A 20,597-nucleotide genomic window follows, 5' to 3' on the forward strand; every position below is an offset into this window, starting at 1 on the left:
AATATAGCGTCTTATTATTGAAATTAAACTACTTTTCGGATTCTATTGCGGTTTTTTATATTTTAGTTTTCTCCCGACGTTTCGAAGACTTTGCAGCCTTCATGGTCACGGGGGGGACTGAGGTGTTGTTCATCCGCAAAGTCAAAGTTACAATATCTACCTAGCGTCTTATTAGTAAAATAATGTATCGAATTAGAAGTCATAGAGATGCGTTCAAAGAAACAAAATCACCTTTATCATCAACATCAGCCACATAAAGTCCACTGCTGAACTTAGGCCTTCCCTAAAGATTTCCAAACGGACCTGTCGAAAGCGGCCTGTATCCAGCATATTCCTGCAACCTTTATCAAGTCATCTGTTGACTTTTAAAATAGTCACAATAACTCTTCATTAAAGTTTTTAATAACACTGCATGAGACTAATGATTTTATATTGTTTTCTAAATTGACTTTATTGTCTATTTCACACAGTTGGTTGTAAATCACTAGTGCAAAAATACAGTTTAATTTTGAATATTGCAAAAAAGTTAATCGTGAGACATTCATTTTAATTAGGTATTTTGTTATTGCAAATACTGATTTTCGGGATCTTTATTTTATTAAAATACAGATACTATCTTATCTATTATTGTTTCTTCAACTTTCAGAGGTTTCCGTAACTCGAGCCTTTTTGCTCGGGTTTATTGACCACCCGCCCTGATACCTTTAGAGAAGAGGTTATTCAGTCTCCCTGTTGATCCTCATGTACGAAAAACGTGTCCCATAACACTTTGCTCAATATTAAAGACGTATGGATTGCTGCTTGTTTTTGGAGGATGTTGATATCTATTGTGGAATTTAACATGTTGAATATCTTACTAATATTATAAAAGCTATTTTTCAAATGTTTGGATGTTTCAATGTTCGTTGGAAGGAAACGCCAATACTGAATGGATTTGTATGAAATTTGACATACTGGTAGACCGTATTTTGGATTACCATAATATATCCTTATTATCCAGATAATTTTAGCCAAAGGAATTTATGGAATTAATATAACTTTTTCGAAATAGATGGCGCTGGCGTCTTATAGTATTTTAGGGACTTTTGTAGCGGGAAATAATTTTTATGTCAGCAAAGCCACGACCAATCCATAGTACTTTATAAGATCATTAATTATTTTTCCCTACATCTGTTAATTTGCATTTGGTAGGGATCTACTCAAACTGCTAAATTAATTGATTAGATTGCAGTTCAACGGAATCGATACATAAATTATGGTATACTGGAATTACAGGACATACAAATAAGTGGAATAATCTAAACAATAAGAGAAAAGATTAGATTGTTTGTATGTTCGTAGTGGATAAACTCAAAAACTACTTAACATATTTTGATGATTCTTTTACTAATACGAAGCTACATGAATCCTAAATGTTATAGGCTATTTATTTCGGGAATAGGGGTTAAGACAGACATAGCCACGAGCAAAAACAAAATCAATATTAATTCTACGAAAACCTACAAACAAGAAAATGTTAAATACAATATTACGGAACCTCCAAAGACTTCCACTCGGTATATCATTTACAACTATAAATTTAAAAACTGGTTTTAATTAACAATAAACTAAGAACATGTTTATGTATCCGCCTGTACCGCAAATCCGTTCACCGCATGATTCAGGATGTGAATGAATTAATATATTACCAATTGATAACTCCGAATGGTCTAGTAATTTATATTGAGGTGTTGGGTTCGATTCTCATTCTGAGGTACTTGTTATCAACAATAATATCAACTCTGTATGATATACTGTCCCACTGCAGCACGGGCCTCTAGTACTGAGTGGGATTAGGCCTAAGTCCACTACGCTGGCCTAATGCGGGTTGGTAGACTTCACACATCTTCAAGATTACTATAGAGAACTTCTCAGTTATACAGGTTATCTCACAATGTTTTCCTTCACCGTTAAAGCAAGCGATAATTCACAAAGAATACACAAAATTTTGGAAAAATCGGAGGTGTGTGATCTTGGAATTTGAACCTGCGGATATTCATCTCGGCAGTCCGTTTCACTCCCAACTAGGCTATCGCCGCTTTTCAACTGAGGTACCTTAGTGTTATGCGATCTAGGCTCCACAGTGCCGCTGAGATTATTTTCATTTTCACTATGTAGGCATTAATCTGTGCACACGTTTGATGTATTTATTTCGCTTTACGGAATATGATGATGGATAATTTTGAATCTGACATACCACCAGTATGCAAAATTTTCTATTGAAAGTGGTTTTTACAAGCAAAATGTAATATATTTCAATTGATGTATGAAGCATGTTGTGCAGGCCTCCTTTGAATTAAGCTATTATTCAACATAGTAATTTTCTCGCCTCGCACGTGCAGTTCTTTACAGGATATAAATATGTCGCCCCGTCTGAATACAATGGACACCAGTGGAGAAAGGCGAAATTTTTCGAAAAGGAACCAAACAGAACATATTATATGCATGAAGCCGATCTTCAAATCGTTCTGATAATAGCATTACTACATAAATCACTACATAGTATAAAACAAAGTCGCTTTTTCTGTCCCTATGTCCCTTTGTATGCTTAAATCTTTAAAACTACGCAACGGATTTTGATGCGGTTTTTTTAATAGATAGAGTGATTTAAGAGGAAGGTTTATATGTTTAATAACATCCATTAAATAGTGGAGAAATACTGTTATTTTGTTATGTTATACCCGTGCGAAACCAGAGCGGGCCGCTATGTTTTTATATACAACGTTCACAGTTTTTCTGTAGTGTATTTAGTATCAGCATTGCACCCGTGCGAAGCCGGGGCAGGTCGCTAGTTACTACATAAATTCAATATAGAGGAAAGCCGGCAGCAATCTGGTTATATGGAACCTTTGCCATTGGTAGACATAATTCTTGCCCGCGTTGACAGAAATGACTCGCCTAAAGAAACTTGCCGCAAGAAACTCGCTTATCTAATTAATTATTTAAGATAAAAGTAAACGTAATGAATAGTTTAAAATAATCCCTATTATTAAAGCATTTTAGTTTAAGATCACATAAACTAAAAACACGCATCCTCAATGGCTCAATTCCGCGTAACGCGCCAACAAAGTAATAGCAATTATTGAAGCCAGCTGTAAACCGACTTAAGGGTGGGTCTTGTTTTACGGCGTTCCTAATCGCACAACTACAGGTACAATTCAGCACAAAAATAGAACGGTTTCCGCTACCGCGTGGACTGAGGCTTAAACTGATAGCGGTTTGAAAGAGATTAGACGTTCAATCTAGCATCAGTTTGGCATGATCTTGGTGACATTAATGTGAGTGGTGGTGTAGATTAAAGTGTTGATTAAGAGTAGAAGGTCGTTTTACCTTGACTTATTACGCTTTTAAGACTATGATCATCTTTGAGATTAGTGATTTTGTACGTTTAATTTTTAAACTAGGTAAACGGGACTTTTTGTAAGTATGTCCTCAACGCGGTAATACATATCTATACTAATATCATAAAGAGTAAAAGTTTATGAGTTTTGTAGGGGCTAATCTCCCTCCGACTGGTGGTAGCAATAACGCGTTTTTTTTCCGCAAAAAAAGAAGCAAATCTCTAAGACTCTGAACTATTGATCCGATATAGAAAATTCTTTTACTAATATGAAGGCACATTACGCCTGAGTGCTATAGGAAAATATTTATCTCGAAAAAACTTAGTTATGCGGGCGCAGATGGCGGCAAAAGCTAGTTTAAAATACATAGATCTCAATAGCTCATGGCTGCGTATTTACAAATTGTTAGGTCATTTAATAGATTAGGTTTGCGTAGACTTACAGCATATGTTACTAATTAAATCTAGGTAATTGAAGTATTATAAGATAATTTACACCTTAAAATATTTTTTTAGTATGAAGAGTGCTGTTCAATATCATTCTGACGTTGTTTTTTTTTTATATTTTGTGTAATATACTTACTATTGCCAGGTGTTACGTGTCAAGTGGGAAAGAAAACTGACATGAATTATAATTATAATTATAGAGGTATAGTTTATTTTTCGCTCTAGATTTAAAAATCCATACAGAAAAATTAACTCACAATTATATTTTCAAGTTCTTCTACATATAATAATGACTAAGGTCCTGTAAAAGTTTATTTGTCTATTAAGCGTTAACTATAAAAATACTTACGTATACCAACTTTCCTACCACTTATTTCCAGATAAAACGCTCCCGCTTCCGCGTCCGCTGTCGCTGTCGCTCATCACTCACACCGCGTCATAAAGACTACGCCCAGGGAGACGCGGCGTAAGGTGCGGCCTGCATACAATGTCGGTAATGGATTGCTTTTGTTACTGTAGTGTATTATGTAGTATATAGAGTACATGAACTAACAATAACTCTCATGTTACGATGACGTCATTAATATCGTTAATTTGGTATTAAAAGAGTAGGTTGGGGATAGATGAAACTAAATATACGTGTTTTGCTATTTCAGGTTTGGGCTCAACATGCTTTTATCACAGGAAGGAGTGACTGGGGCACCTTTGGCTGTGTGTTCCGTCCCATGATGTGATGAGGGCGAGCCTATACGTTTGGCACTAATACCAACTCCGAGCTGATACTGAAAATAAAAACTGAATATGAATGCCCAACCCGGGATTCGAAACGGGATGTCGTATCGAGCCCACCATACAACTGCTGCTGAGGCAGCTCTTGGTCCTGGATGGACCAAGGATGGACGTCGTGGGGATGAAAATCAGGAATTTCTTTAAAGTTATCCCAAATAGTTAAAGTATAAACAGAATTATGCATAGGCGTTAAATATCCAGGGTAGTAACAAATGCCCTGGCCTGGGTACGCTCAGGAATATAATTCCTACTGACCACCATCTGCAAACTTGTCAAATAGAAACTACTAATAAGCCGTATTACATTGTAATTAATGTTTACTAAAATCACTGAACATAAAATACTTTCAAACGGAGAAATATAAGATATTTTGTGCGCGACTGTACCGGAACTAGCGTTATTTTAATAAAGTTTATACGAAAACAGGAAGTTACGCCGCTCTACTACGAACATACATCAAAAACATAGGAAACTGTTGTTGTAAGTTCGCTCTTTCATCCATTCACTCATTCATTCATCTCACTCCTTTTACAAATAGACACATTAATCTAATTAAAATTAATTTTGTCTAGAACATTCGGCGGCGTAGTTGTTTTGCGTGCTCAATACAATAACTATAATATAGAACAAATTTAAATAGAAATCTTGACATATGACGAATATTGATAATAATATAATAATATCAGCCCTGTATTATATACTGTTCCACTATTGGGCATGGGCCTCCTCTACTACTGAAAAGTATTAGACCTTAGTCCACTACGCTGGCCTAGTGCGGATTGGTAGACTTCACACACCTTCGAAATTCATATAGAGAACTTCTCAGATGTGCAGGTTTCCTCACGATGTTTTTCTTCACCGTTAAAGCAAGCGACAATTCACAAAGAATACACACATATTTTTTTAGAAAAGTCAGAGGTGTGTGCCCTTGGGATTTGAACCTGCAGACATTCGTCTCGGCAGTCCGTTCCACAACCAACTAGGCTATCGCCGCTATATGACAAATATTAACAATGAAATATAAAATAAAAGCGAATGAATAATTATCCGGTGTACGGTGTGCATTCGCCTACATTTACAAACATGACATTTTTATTTTTTATAAGTACAATTTATAAAGGCAAACGCGCAGATAAAAAAATATCATATACGAGTAGACCTAAGATAATTGTGCAATTCTAGTACTTTTATAACTCTTTGTTTGAATGTAGACGCAACACGGTTGCGAGGCAATGGCGTAAAACCTATAAACCGCAAAGGCTAACTTTTTCCAACGTCGCAAATCAGGTCGGGCGAAAGTAACCAATCGAAAACATCAAATTTGTATCTTAGCAACCTAATAACAGATTCACCTTCGCTTTGTCAGTTCTAATTCTACAACCATCACTGACGGTTCCATTTTCAAAAAATCTAAATAAGAACAAATACCGGCCAGTGTTTTAATTGTTAGCCGATTATTATATCGATTGTATAATCGATATGATCTTATCCTTGGTGAAATATTGATTAACTTGAGCAGGTGAGAATTTCTTTGTTTCCTGAATAGAAATTTACTTTTGTCAGTATGTATAGAGTTTTTACATCGGTTGGGAGGTACATAATGTACCTATTAGAAAGGGGATTTTTTCATATTTAGCTAAAGTAAGAAGTCACGTAAACTTAATAAAGCTTATCTCTTATCTGCTGCCTGTAGCGTGATTAATAATTTAAAGATTATTTCACATTATCGTTAAATTACTTTTTTAGATTATTATAATCGAATACATGATCATCCTACCATCGCCGTTAGGGGATAAAGGGTTCGAGTCCAAACAACATTGAACAGACCAATCAATAGAGCGCGATGTTTTCTTGTTGTTATTCCGTTTTTACGACTCGCTTGTTTGACATCAATCTTTGGATACTTGTTGGCGTAAACAGTTGATAGGATTTACGATACACAAACTCAATATATCTGAAGAAATAAAGTTTAAGTGCCTGTGATTTCTAAATTGTTAAAAGTTTTGTTTTTCGACGCGCTCGACGTTTTCCTATTTTCGATCTTTAATCTTACTAATTATTACATGTAATTCTTTTTGATGCTTATTAGAAGTCTTTGCATACACCGTTGAATAGATATTATAGCTAAAACAATTCCTGAATTGATATTTATCTACTATTTCCGAACGATGCCGTGAGCAAAAGTTAACAAAAAACATATAAAATCTTCCATGGATAAAAACCTGCTTAGTCATTCCGTACCGGCCAGTGATTTTTAAAATAAATTTTATTCTAAATTTAAATCACCACAAACCGTTCGAATATCGTAAACGTCCGGAGTTGATCGCAACCGCAGGGCTCCCGATTCCCGATTTACGATCGATTCCGGGACTATCGAAATAAATGTTTTATCGATAAATCGGTTTAATGTACACTCATGCTTCTTAGAAATAGTGAGCCGCTGAATTAGATTTTGCGGTCTCTGTCATGTTTTAGTGTGAAGTAGATTGTACTAAAAATGTATCTACCCACTTAAACCGAATTTTTAAGTGATTTCCACCGTCCATAAACATGGCTATAATATCCAGAAATACCACAGGTACGTCGATGGCTTTAAAAGAAAGGAACATGTTTTAAGGGGGGGACGAGGAATTATGGGGGTCAGGGTTTGCAAGCCCAGTAAGGGTAGAACATGGCGAGTCTTTCCATTTTTACATATCACCTGTAACATGTATGTAACCTGTATTCAGCAAATAAATGATTTGAATTTGAACACGAGTGTGTTCACGACTCCTGCCTCTATCATTCCAGATTTTGTTTTTATCGTTTATCAATTGTATTAAATTGCAGATAGAAAAATCGAGCAAAGATGGACGACCGCACTGTAGACCTGATCTTCGCGGGCTCGCTGAAGTCTCTTCCGCCAGTGAGCTCCAAGATCGTGAGGATCTTCACCAGTTCCACATTCACGGGTGAGGCTTGAATGTTTTTTAATATATTATACACAATTTTAGTTACTCTAAAAGAAAAATAAATAATGCACCTATTCCTAAATATTGTTAGAAACTGAAGCGATTTTTATTAAAATAAAAAGAAGTATCATTGACTACTTACAAATAGGTATTTTTTTGGATATCGGGCCCCACAGTCAACACCGGGGGAAACGCGAATGAGATACTGGAATCCTTTAGCGATGCAGGGTCCTGGAGGAAAGTTAGGAGGGGATAGCTGGGAGGAGAGTTTGTGGGAAGGATAAGGAAACTTCTTAGGATGGGAGGAAGGGAGAAGGCTAGGAACTGTCCCCGAGCCCTTTGCAAATAGGTATTACACGAACCCACCGACAGATATAACTATCAATGACTAACTTCTCACTGCTGTTTGAATACCGTCCCATTATATGATAGGAGGCGAGCTTATCGCTATATCGGCCACAAACTCCATACTCTGGGCTGATACTGTATGAAAATCTCTGTCACTTTTCCCGGAGATCGAACCCAAGACCGATGCCAACAACTATGCCAGCGAGGCAGGCTGTATTTTCCATATTAAAACTCGTTTCTTAAACATGGTTTAGTGTCCAACTTTCGTTTGTTGGCAGACTGGGCCAGTATTAGAGCGTTATTTGCGTTCGCAAAGCGTTTTATTGCCTACAAGTGATCTTTACTGCAGTTTAACACACGTTGAGTTGAAGCACTTTCGTGTTTGACTGTAGATAGTATGTTATAATACAATGATATATTTACAGTAAAACATTTACTGATGTACTTCAATTATGAACCTTCATGAATTAAGCAACAGCAAAGAGTTTATGTCAGTTTTGAATCCCTCCTAGCCGAATTTCGGTAATGCCGGCCAATCTTAACAGAGATTAGTCAGGTATCCAGAAGATATTATAGTGCACAAGTGTGTGCGCAATTCAAACGAGCTCTCTCTGTTTCTTCACTCTCACAGTCTGGTGAGACGGCAGTCTGATAGGATCAGAGTGAGATCAAGCGCAGGACCAACGGCTTTACGTGCTTTCCAAAGCACGGGGGCAACTTCCTGACTCTTAGCTGGGACTGAGTAAGATTTAAGAGGGAAAAACCTAGTCACAATTATTGATCCGATACGGGTTACGAACCCTGGACCGCAACGCAATAGTCGTACTTGTACCACGTACGCATTACAACTACGCCTCTGAGGCAATCGAATGTCATAATTTTTAAAGTTGTACGCTGTAGACATTTTCGTTTTTTCTTCAATAAGCACTACTGACGAATTAGAAAGCATGATTAGTCTTTAATATCACGTCAGTAATGCTCCATATTCTCACCTACTGTTAAAATTAACATGTATTATTCTTTTCCGAACATAAAATAGCCTGAAAATGTGAACGAATTGTTCGAACAACATTAAATTGTTTCCAAATGCAGACAACTGATTTCACTTAAAACTTCAGTTCGGATTCGCAACGTTTTTATCGAAATATAAACCATTAAGAAAGTTTCCAACCAAAAATGTGGAACATGAAAATTTAATTTCGCAAAGCAATCGCCCACTATCTGATAACGTTGTTAATTAAAAGTTGTTCATTTCGCCCACACACCCCCACGGGATCCCCATGCCCCATGGATTATCGACTTATTGAAGTTATGGCTTTCGTGTTCAAAAGTAGTTTGGTTCGTGGATTTTGATGTTTATTTAGTGGTTGAACTTGATAATGTAGTCGATAATTCAGTAATTTGTAATACTGAAGAGCTATTATAACAGTGAAGAGCTACAGCAATAATTTTTCTTATACGTGTTCGACAATTTGACACTGCACCTGATGGTAAATGGAGTGGGCAATAGCATGTCGACTGACGATAGATTACCCCTCAGCAGTCGACACAATTATGCCGGCCTGTTTGAAACCGAATATACACAGGCTGATCTCGGAACGACTTACATGGACCACTAGGGGAGGTTTTAACACCTTGTGTACATTAGTCGGTATCTGGTCTGGTACAAATAAACTGCCAGTATTTCATATTACGTGTCGATTTTCAGTTATCAGTTTATATAAGCTTCAGTATTTTGCAGTAACTGACGTATAAGTAACTAGGTCAGTTAAACCTTGCAATTTTATTGTTACTTAAAACAATTGCAAGCAGTGGGTGTGAAATGCTAATGGAGTATTTTCTAATTACTTTACGTGGAATGAATAATAAACAAATACTAATTTGTTACATGCAACAACTGTGGAAACAGTAAATCTGCATAAGTATAATGAAACAAAGAGGGTCATTAAAGACAATTTTTAAAAATTCTATAAAACTAAAATACTTGGTTGTTTGGGGTTTGGGAAATGATTACCGATTCTATGCAACCTCCAAATGCACGCCCCCGAGGGAATAGGAGACCGTCCTATGCTTGATTTTATATATGATTCCATATGTATTGCTTAATAATACGAAATAGAAACACTCCAGCGAAAACTGAACAAAAATTGGTAAAAAAATGAGCTATTATTTCATATTTCAAATATTGTAATGTGCAAAGGTGGGTGCCCTATGGGGATATCGGTTCATTTCTTTCTTTCGCACGCGTCGTAATTCCCGATGACTTCAAATGTGGGTATTTCGTCTCTTTTCTGTTTTTGTTAATTACCTCTTCCACAGAAATTCAAAGACTTAACTTGTTAATTTTTTACCGGATTTTAATAATTCCTTCTGTGTTACAATTTATATAACGTACATATTTGATAATAGTAATGAACAAAAATGAGTCCGTAACCCTATTCTTGGGCGCTCGGTCTTCAGATTGCACGCCCATACTCGGCCCTAGGTACACAATCCAGTGTGTATATCATGGTTGTACACATTGAGGCTTATAAGGGTTCACGAACATATCCTCTCCTTATTCCCGCCGTCCATCCTAAGAGAGTTCTTTTCCTTCCCTCACACTTCCTTTCCTCAGATATCCCATCTCAACTTTTCTTCAGGCCTCTGCAGTCGCAAAGCCGGGGTATCCCCTCCCAACTTTTCTCCATGTTCCTGTTATCACTAAGTTAGGGGATTCCAGTGTCCACATCGCAGTCTTCCCCTGGTGTAAACTGCTGGGTCCGATACATAAACAAAAACTTCTGAATGCGTCTGTAGAAAGTATTGATTTTTTTAACCGAAATAACTAAACAAACTCCTTGTCTGATAGCAAACGCTATTTGCGATGTTTAACGAAGACTGCCTCGGTGGCTTAGTTGTATTACATGCGGTACGGCAGCGCTCTGAGGTCTTAGATTCGAATCCCGGACCGGGCAGTGATACATGGGTTTTTCTGCTTAGTATCAGCCCGGAGTCTGGAATTTGTACCCAATAAGGCGGTAGGCTCACCCCCTATCACATCATGGGACGGAACACATTTGGAGAAAAGTGGGTGATATATGCGTGATGTGTGTTTGTTTTGTAACAAAGAGCTTGTTCAATCAAATCAATCTTCATTTGTACTGAATGTCCTTTCAAACGGATCAGTGGACATTTATATTGCTTGGACTTGGAATCTAAGAAATAGACCATACTTAATATCCAAACTCAACACCATACTCCGCTATGACCTTCTAAACTTAGTTACTCCACCCGCAAAACCTCGCCTGACGAAAATAGCCAAGTCGTGTTCGCAATATTGGCGTAAAGCTCGCGTGACGCGCCGCGCCGCGACAATGCGGTGTTGGCGCACCTTCTACCTAGTCTAGTCTATAATACTGCTTTGGTGAGGTAGGTGTATTGCGGCACGGATTCTGTAAGGCATTGGGTTCGATTCCTGGAGTCTTTTTTATCTATCTTATATCTGTCTATTTTATCTTTTTTACAAGGCAATATCACCTCGATGCACGTGATGGTAATTGGAGTGGGGTCCAATAGAATGTCGACTGACGAGAGATGATTACCCCACTACAGTCGACACAATTATGCTGGCCTGTTGAAAACGGATACACAGGCTGATCCCGGAACACGACACACGTCTGACACTATGGTGGGTTTTAACACCTTGTGTACGGTGGTCGTTATCCAGGCGGATATAAAATATATCCTAACACCAGTAAATCAGTCTGGAATGACTACGCTCGACCGCATTTATATAGGACCTGTCTAACATAGATTGCGAAGGGTGGTGTAATAATGCGTCTGCCTGACCCTGAAAAAGGAAGGGGGCGTGATGGTATAGGTAATCTAAATACAATAAAACACCACCATGTCTCTACCGCTTTATAGCTCTATCTTTACTATTTTATGGTTTCGGTAAAATAGACTTTATAATTCTAAAGTAGAAGATAATTTTTATTTGACCCCATTTTTTATAGCAAGTAGACGTTGCAAGCTTATATTTGTCGATAATTAATGGGTAAGGTAATATCGCCTTTGCGGTTCAACCGTAAAAGGTTATTTTTATTTGATTTTTCAGTAGAATATTTCGTTTTCAGATACCACAATGGAAAGAAACACGCTCATGGCGAAGTGCTATCCAAGAATAAAAGACTACTGCAGAGAGAAACATGGCCTAGAGTTTCAAGTAAGTTCTCTAACAGCGGTTGCAAAAAAAGCGATTGCAATAGCGATTGCAATCGCTTTTTTCGGTCTATCTCAAAAACTGGTGATAGGTCTCTCATATGTGAGAGTCCGCCTGAGTAGGTACGACCGCAATGACTATTTCTGCCGCCAAGTAGCAGTGTGTAGTCATTTTTGTGTTCCGGTTTGAAGGACATTGTAGCCAGTTTAACTACCGGACATAGAGAGACTTAACATCTCTTGTCTTAGGATGGCGAGCGCTGTAGAATACCAAACAATACTTTGTAAGCTCCCGGTGTTGGATGGTGGATTACTGTTTATGGGGGGTCATATCGCTTACCATCAGGCGAACGGCGAGCTTGTCTCGTCATTCAAAGCAATAAAAGTAAGGGTTCCTATTCCATACTGGGGCATGTCCCTTTTTTTAAATTACGGGCGTTCTTTTTGTCATTTTTTGGATATGCTTACAAATGAGTTACTTTGATTGATCCATTCTCAGAATTGGATTGAAGATTGAGTTTGAGATCGTTTATTGAAAATGGCTGTAAGTACGTGATATTACATATCAATAAACACTAATAACAAAAGAGTTACTTAAGTAATATCGGTCTTGGTGATGGGATATTTGTACACCCTGGGTAGCGACATTGTATACGAGGTGTAAAACCGCCACAATTGTCCACATGTGTCGCTTTCCAGGATCAGCATATACCCGGTTTCAAACCAGCATAATTATGTCAACAGGCTAGGGATAGTCGTCATTCGTCAGACGAAACGTGACACATTCGTGCCATGATAGGTTTTAACCTTTGTAACTATGGTTATCATGGGCGCCGTCACGTTTGCATTCAAGGGGGTCGATATATCGAATTTTGTATTAGAGCCAAGGGGATTCGGGTAGATACGAATATTGAACCACCAAATGTCCTATTTGCCTATATACTTCCTACATTGAGCTGTTAAAAGCTTTGTACGTGGGCATTTTATTGCCAATCATTGAGAATTGTTGCGGTTTCCGTCGGATACGGATAAGACGTTTATTTTCTTACGGTATTATAAAAATATGTCTTCCTGTCCATACACAGTATAGGAAGTTATATTTTATAACTTATATTCGAGCTAGTTTCAAGATTTGGAATATACTTTCTGTAAAGTTAGCCCTATTCCATTTACGGGTCATTTAAAAATCCTCTATTTGCGTATACGGTTATCAAAACTATACTACCTATAGCTAGGACGTCCATTATTGCAAAATACGGGTTCGTCTCTGTAAACGAAATAGATGCGGTGGGTGGAACGGTTATGTTGATTTCACCAGTCTTACGGCCCAATGTCGACACTCGGGAGTACAACATCGAGCGAGCATTGGAGCGTCCCTGCGCCTGTAAATGCCCTTCACCAGTATACCAACAACCCGCGGTGACCTTCGGCGCATACGGGACGGTCCCGGGGTATCTTGTTGCACTTAGATAGCTTGCGCGGAACCGTCCCTGAAGAACAGGGACCCCTGGCTTTATCCCTAAAATTCTTATGTTATAAATACGAAGATTTGTAGATGATCGGATGTTCGTTAAAGGCGGAGACTGCTAGATTAAATTAGACGCATAGATATTCTATATTTTAAATTAACATCATCTATACTTCTTTTCCTTCTGGAGAAGTAACCAGAGGGACTTGACCTTTGCTTATACCCGCCCTAAAAATGTATGAGGTTATTACAACAATAAACCTTAATACAATAAACGTAAGGTTTACTCAATATTCCCTTTATCCCCAGAATAATCTTATAATCAAGCGTTTTTCTATGAAAAGTATAATGGGATGCAAAGCATTCGTGATGTGAAACTATTGGAAACGTAATACAATTCTTAGAATATAAAGCTGGTTGCTAATACAGTTGACGTGCGATACATACGTAGGCGCATAGTAAAATTTTGTGGTTATATTAAGGAAACTATAAAATATAAACTCATATGATCGTTTTTTAAATCTAGAAGGGGTAAGCAGTGAAGCAAGTTAATCTACGCTTCAAATACATTCGATTAAATTATAGGAACGAATTGCTCTATCGGATGTAAGTTGCATTGCTTTATAGGGTTTTTGCAAAACGCTCTGTCAAATAGATGGTTCCCACACTTTGTCGTATATCAAAATGTATCATATAACAAGGGGCCCAAATTAATGAATATATATTTTTTGGTATTTTAAAACATTTTCCATCTTCCTATGTTGTTAAAAAATTGTCAATTGAAAAATGTTGGCGAATTTATTGAAACGGATGCGTTTAAAATCATACTTTTTCATTATCGATCGATATGGTGTAATGAAATTTTGGCTTAATTATTATCACTGCCAGCCTGCCTGATGCCAATTCTTTGGAATTTTTCCTGGGTAAATCTTGTTGAAAAAACTGTAATGTTGAATTCGGTTTATAACTTACAGACATAGCTTTATGGGGGGAGGGGGGGGGGGGTCGTCAGTGCCCACACTAGAAGCGCCTTTACCCACCCTAGAAAAAGCCTTGTGCTTATAAGAGCCTCGCGTGGTCCAGGCCTTTTTATTATTGCTTTGAATGACGAGACGAGCTTGCCTTTCGCATGAAGGTAAGCGATACGACCGCCCATAAACGGTAGAAACACCATCCAACATCTTTAATTACAAAATATTGTTTAGTATTCCACTGAGTTCGCCATCCTGAGACATGAGATGTTTTTACCTTATTATGTCCAGTAGTTACACTGGCTATTGTTATTCAAATCGCAACACAACAGTGAAAACACACCGCTGTATGGTGGCAGAAATAGATATTACGGTGGTACCTACCCAGGCGGAATCTCACATATGAGAGACCCACCAGTAAGAATCGGAGTCGTTGAAATCGGCGAGCTTCTTTTGTTTCCACCACCTGCCTCCTAGAGAAACTCCGTAGTTACGCCAATGCCTACGTCCCACAGCGTGTACACAACTTATGATTAGACCAAGAGTGAATAAAATATACATCCATATCGGACACAAATTTCAGTGCCAATCAACTTATCGTTCTTCAAATACGCAATTTGTTAACCCGGGGTCATAAAAATCTACCACTAGCCTCAAGAGGCTATTCACCCACGGTTTTCAACTGCAACTAAATCATTCGCTAAGCTAAAGTTGTGCGGCGATAAAGTTAGTAATTATGGCTGCGCACGCGCACGTGGCCAACTTCCGCCGCGCTGAGAATAACCACCGAGGGTGGGTATTGATTTTTGTAAATGTTTACACAGCACGATTCTATTTAGGGGACTAGTTACTATGTTTAGGAATAGATCCGTTTTTGTTAGGTACCTACGCTACTGGTCCAGCCTCCTAGGTACCTAGCTAACGCCCTAGCGATAAATCTATCGATATGTTATTCCAATTGATTGTTTCGTATATTAGCGTTAGCGATTGATATTATTGTAGAAAGGTGTCTTTGATACGGTCCCTGTGTATCAATGACAAAAAAGCAAATCGGTTGGATAAAACCACCGGACGGACTTTTACTTAATAGATTCAATATTAATTTTAATATGTAGACAATAGCTTGTCTAATGAAATTAGGCAGATTACGAAATTACACAAAATAAAATATACATATATCACTCGATTTATATGTATTTCTGAATGTGTTTTATAATCTTCGTGAACCGGTCTCATAGTCCGGCGGTCAGAAAAATTTACCTATAAGTTACAACATAATTCACAAGTCACTAGAAAAGAAAACGACGATAGGTGATATTAGAGTAATTGCACGTGGTACATGGCACAGCCCTGTGGACATAATTGGAGGAGGCCTTTGCTACAGAAAAACAAACAGACAAAGACCCATAGAAAATATTTCTTTATTCCATAATCCATGTTTTTTTTGTGTTTGTTTGCATATAGCAACATACTACAATGTTTTATTATTAGCTTTTATAATAATGATGTTTTGTGATTTAATCACAGGTTTTTCTTTAAATATATTTACGATACGATGATACGTTGATTTTAAAATAAAGTGGGCCATCAGTACCTCAGTTAACTATATAAATTGTGTTATTGGCTTATATTATTATCAATGTTTTATAATGATAACATAACCATTATGTTTAAGGTGGTAGACATGCGCTGGGGCGTTCGTGACGAAGCTACTGACGACCACATGACCACCGAACTCTGCATGAGAGAGATCAAAAACTGCCAGCGACTGTCCATGGGTCCGAATTTCGTTGTGTTCCTAGGACAAAAATATGGATACAGGTAAGTATCTTAGTAATCAATTTGACAAAACAAATGCGCCGTTAAGGAACTTATTTTTAAAATCGGATGAATTAATTCAACTCGAATAATGTTATGCGGGATAAATACGATACTGTTTACCCAGACGGACTTTTGCCTAAAAGATCTACCGACTCGTAAATTTTCTTCATTTAACGTGTGTAATATTGACATGAATGGCATATCAAGATGACATTGGTCCAGTTTTAATAATTATAAGTGCCATTCGAATCAAATTTCGAATGCATAATGAGTGTGCATCTCTTCCTCTCACCTTATCCAAATTATAAGTTAATATAGTATGTATATAATTATTAAGTAGCCATTTTAGCATGGTTTCTGTGGCTTAAATTATTGTTTTGAGGTTTATACTCGCGTATAGCAATAACTGACAGCTACTTATGCTAAAAAACAAAACAAAATTCTACGCAATTACTCATTCCACCTCTTTTGGTGTTATTAATTGAAATTATTTTTTAAGTTATCCTGCCAAGGCACTTCAATGTTATTATTATAAATGAGCGGATCTAAAATTATTCTCTTAATGATTCGAATCTTCACATTTCTGCCACTTTATTATCCAATAAGTTTGAGGTTGGTTAGAATTTGTTCGAAATAAAGAACCAGCGCCCATAAGAAAAGCGGACATGTTCTTTGTGAAAATGTTTGGAGGGTTTTAAGAAATAACAAACCATAAAAAAAGATTTAATTTGGCACATATAAACTTTTTATTCCGGTTATTTGCTATCGCAGGAATTTTTTGTACCATTTTTAAATAGATGGCGCTGATGTCATACAGATTACTCTATAGATTGCTATAAATTGCTTTATAACTATGTATACCGGTAAACAATTTTTACGGGCTGTAAGCAAATCTACCGCCTATATTATTTGATAATTATTTTAAGAAACTGCCGCTAGATGTCGCTGTACAATTTGTACATTTATCTACATCGCGATGTCAAGATTATTGCGCGTTTGGTTTGGTACTCTATCCACCTCAACTGTAAGTTGTATTCAAGGTTCAATTTCGCAATCCGAGGTCCTTTGAATTTCTTTTCACATTCCTATCCTTAAGCTTTTGCTGCTCTAGGATCCAGGAGAAAAGAAAACCTCAAAGGGGTTTTGGATTCAAATTTTTGTTACTCCTTACAAGGAGTTACTATTTCCTTGATTCTCTAATATCTTGGTCGCGTATCACGCGTAACCAAATGGATCATGGGTCAATTTCGCTACTTGTTTTTATCTTGATTATCATTGCCAGAGAGGTTCTTATGAAAGACAAAAAAAAAGGAAGTTGAGCGGCAACATTACAAACTTTAAAAACATTTATACATACGTAAGACTAGCCAGTATGATCGAAAGACAGCCTGTCGTCTATGAACGAATTAAAAAAAAATTAAGAACACTTAACAACTTTAATTTTACATTACTGTCTTATGAAGACTTGGCTTAGGCCTTATCGTACTAAATCTCATTGAAAGCGCTATTAATGACGAGACTGTATGGGCTAGAACCCTTTGCCTTCCCAATAATAAAGGGCAAATCAAAATTTAAAAAAAAATTACATTACTGTCAGTTGTTCGACATAACTGTCAGCGACAAAATGCGTGTATCGTAGAGCATAACAATAATAAACACTGTTAGTAAATAATATTTTTTTATGAATTATACCAATTCGAATTAAATATTCATAGTTAAGATAGGGCAACGTCTGTCAGGTCAGATAGTTCTATATAAATAAGAATGAAAATGAAATGTTTCTACGCGCATAACTTCCAAACGACTGCAGCTAATTTAATAAATCTTTCTTTTATGTGTTCGTTATTTTTAAGAGAAGGTTTGACCGAAAAAAATATTGAAAAATATACTAGCAAATATTAAACCGCAACCAAGGCACCCACTTTTCGCCAAGTGTGTTCCGTTCCATAATGTGGTAGGGAGCGAGCCTATCGCCATATCGGGCACAAATTCCAGACTCCGGGCTGATACTCAGCAGAAAAACCCAAATATCACTTCGCCCGACCCAGGATTCGAACCCAGAACCTCAGAGTGCTGTCGTATCGCGCATGCAGTACAACTAAACACACCGAGGTAGTCTAGTAATAATAGTAACTACAGTTAGTTGTTTAAACAAATAATATTAGTAAACATGCCTTAATGTTTTAAAATTCATACTTACGTATGTCTTTTTACTGCGTTTATCCATTTTTGTAATTTTTTAATATAACCATGGCATGTAATTACTGCTCGTAGGAAACTAATAGAATTTTACACCATTTGAGTTATGTTTATTTTTCTTTGATGTGTTGGAACATTCAGATACGTATCAATACATTTTCAGCAAATTAAATGTTATTTTTCAATAAGTTTTATGAATATTTTAGTAAGTCAAGTGTCAATGTATAGTATTAATAGGGTATAAGTTTCGAATTTGTTACATAGTCCATTGAAATGTTACATTTTTTAGGCCTTACCTTGCGTTTTTTAGAGGACGCAATTTTATTTTTTAGAAGTGTAGGGGGGGTCAGTGTTAAGCTAAAACCAAGTTTGTGGGGTCGCCACCCTTGTCCCACGGCCGCCATCTTGGTTTGAAATGGTTTTACGATGTATCTCTTAAACTATTTATCTGACAAAAAAATTATAAACATTTTTGTTGCAAATTAAATTCTCTACAACTTTGGTCTAGTAACTTTTGTCGTAGAACTATAAATAAAAAAAGTTATAAGCGAAAATGTTAAGAAATTCAATGTTAAGCAATGTCCATTGCAACGTCATCAGAACGTGTGTTTATAAGGTTCATAATACGTACAACACAAACCCGCGGTTGTCGGCTTGTACGCGAATTACTTGGATCCTGAATCGCTTTGGGACAGATGAAGCAATTGCTTAACATTTTTGCTTATAACTTTTTTATTTATAGTTTTACGACAAGTTACTGGACCAAAGTTGTAGAGAATTTAATTTGCAACAAAAATGTTTATAATTTTTTTTTGTCAGATAAATAGTTTAAGAGATACATCGTAAAAACCATTTCAAACCAAGATGGCGGCCGTGGGACAAGGGTGGCGACCCCATAAACTTGGCTGTAGCTTTACACTGACCCCCCCTACACTTCTAAAAAATAAAATTGCGTCCTCTAAAAAACGCAACCCCAAATGTAACTTTTCAATGGACTAACACTAGGTGGCAGAGCCTTCTTCATGCACGTTTCCTATATGCCATTTTGTTCGATGAGTTTCTGCCATCGTTTAGGAAGTGCCAAGTCCAGTTGCTAACTGCTATCCCGTAGAAATTTAGTAACTTCTGATTAAAAAAAAACGCGACATGTAATTTTGGCCGTCCTTTCTTGAAGATATCGAAACAGGTGGAAATGTGAAGGTGCAAGGTCGGGGCTGTACGGTGGATGCATTAACACCTGCCAGCCAAACTCTTTTGTTGAGTGGCTAAACATGTGTGGTCTAGTGTTATCGTGATAAAAGACCACACCCTTTCTATTGATCAATTTCGGCAGCTTTCTAAACTTCTTGCTTTAATCTCATTAGTTGTTGACAGTAGAAACCGCAATCGATGATTCTCCCCGGCAGTTAAAGTTCGTAATGGACAATGTCGTTCCAATCCCAGTGGGATTATCCCACTATACACAACCATATCCATATTGCGTGTTGACTCAGCCACAGTCTGTGAAGCCTGGCCGACCTTTGACTAAGACTTTTTTCGTATTGTCTTGTCGTACGTGATCAACTTTTTATCACCTGACATCAATCTCTACAAAAACGGTTCGGTTTCATTACGTTCCAATAAATAATCGTAAATGAGTACACGGTTCATTAGGTTTCTTTCAGTAAGCTCGTGTGGCACCTAAATATCAACTATTTTTGTGTACCCATCTTTTTTCAAATGGATTAAAACTGTTATGTGGTCAATTCTTAGTTATTCAGGTATATTGTAACTAATGATTTGTCGTTCTTGCTCCACGTTTTCAAAAATGGCGTCCTCTTTATCCATGACAGGGCGACCAGAGCGAGGTGTATCTTTGACATCAAAATTCCAGTTGTGCTTTGTGCTATATGTAGTCTATCTGACACTGTATTAGGTTTAAAGACTCCACGTTTGTTTCGCGATTTACGCTGCATTTTTTTTTATATAATAAAATTTCTAAATGCATCTAATTACTTTATTCGATTCGCCACTTTAAGGTG

At 37.1% G+C, this 20,597-nt stretch overlaps 1 protein-coding gene across 1 annotated transcript; it reads left to right on the forward strand.

The window, feature by feature from the left end:
• Positions 1–7,436: 7,436 nt before the first annotated feature.
• Positions 7,437–16,579, forward strand: LOC119189479 (NACHT and WD repeat domain-containing protein 2-like). Its single transcript, XM_037439278.1, has 3 exons — positions 7,437–7,566; positions 12,033–12,121; positions 16,232–16,579. Exons 1-3 carry the CDS (start codon positions 7,464–7,466, stop codon positions 16,379–16,381), a joined length of 342 nt encoding a protein of 113 aa, XP_037295175.1. The 5' UTR covers positions 7,437–7,463; the 3' UTR covers positions 16,382–16,579.
• Positions 16,580–20,597: the final 4,018 nt, after the last annotated feature.

Source organism: Manduca sexta, chromosome 3 (assembly GCF_014839805.1).
Source record: "Manduca sexta isolate Smith_Timp_Sample1 chromosome 3, JHU_Msex_v1.0, whole genome shotgun sequence".
NCBI lineage: Eukaryota > Metazoa > Arthropoda > Insecta > Lepidoptera > Sphingidae > Manduca > Manduca sexta.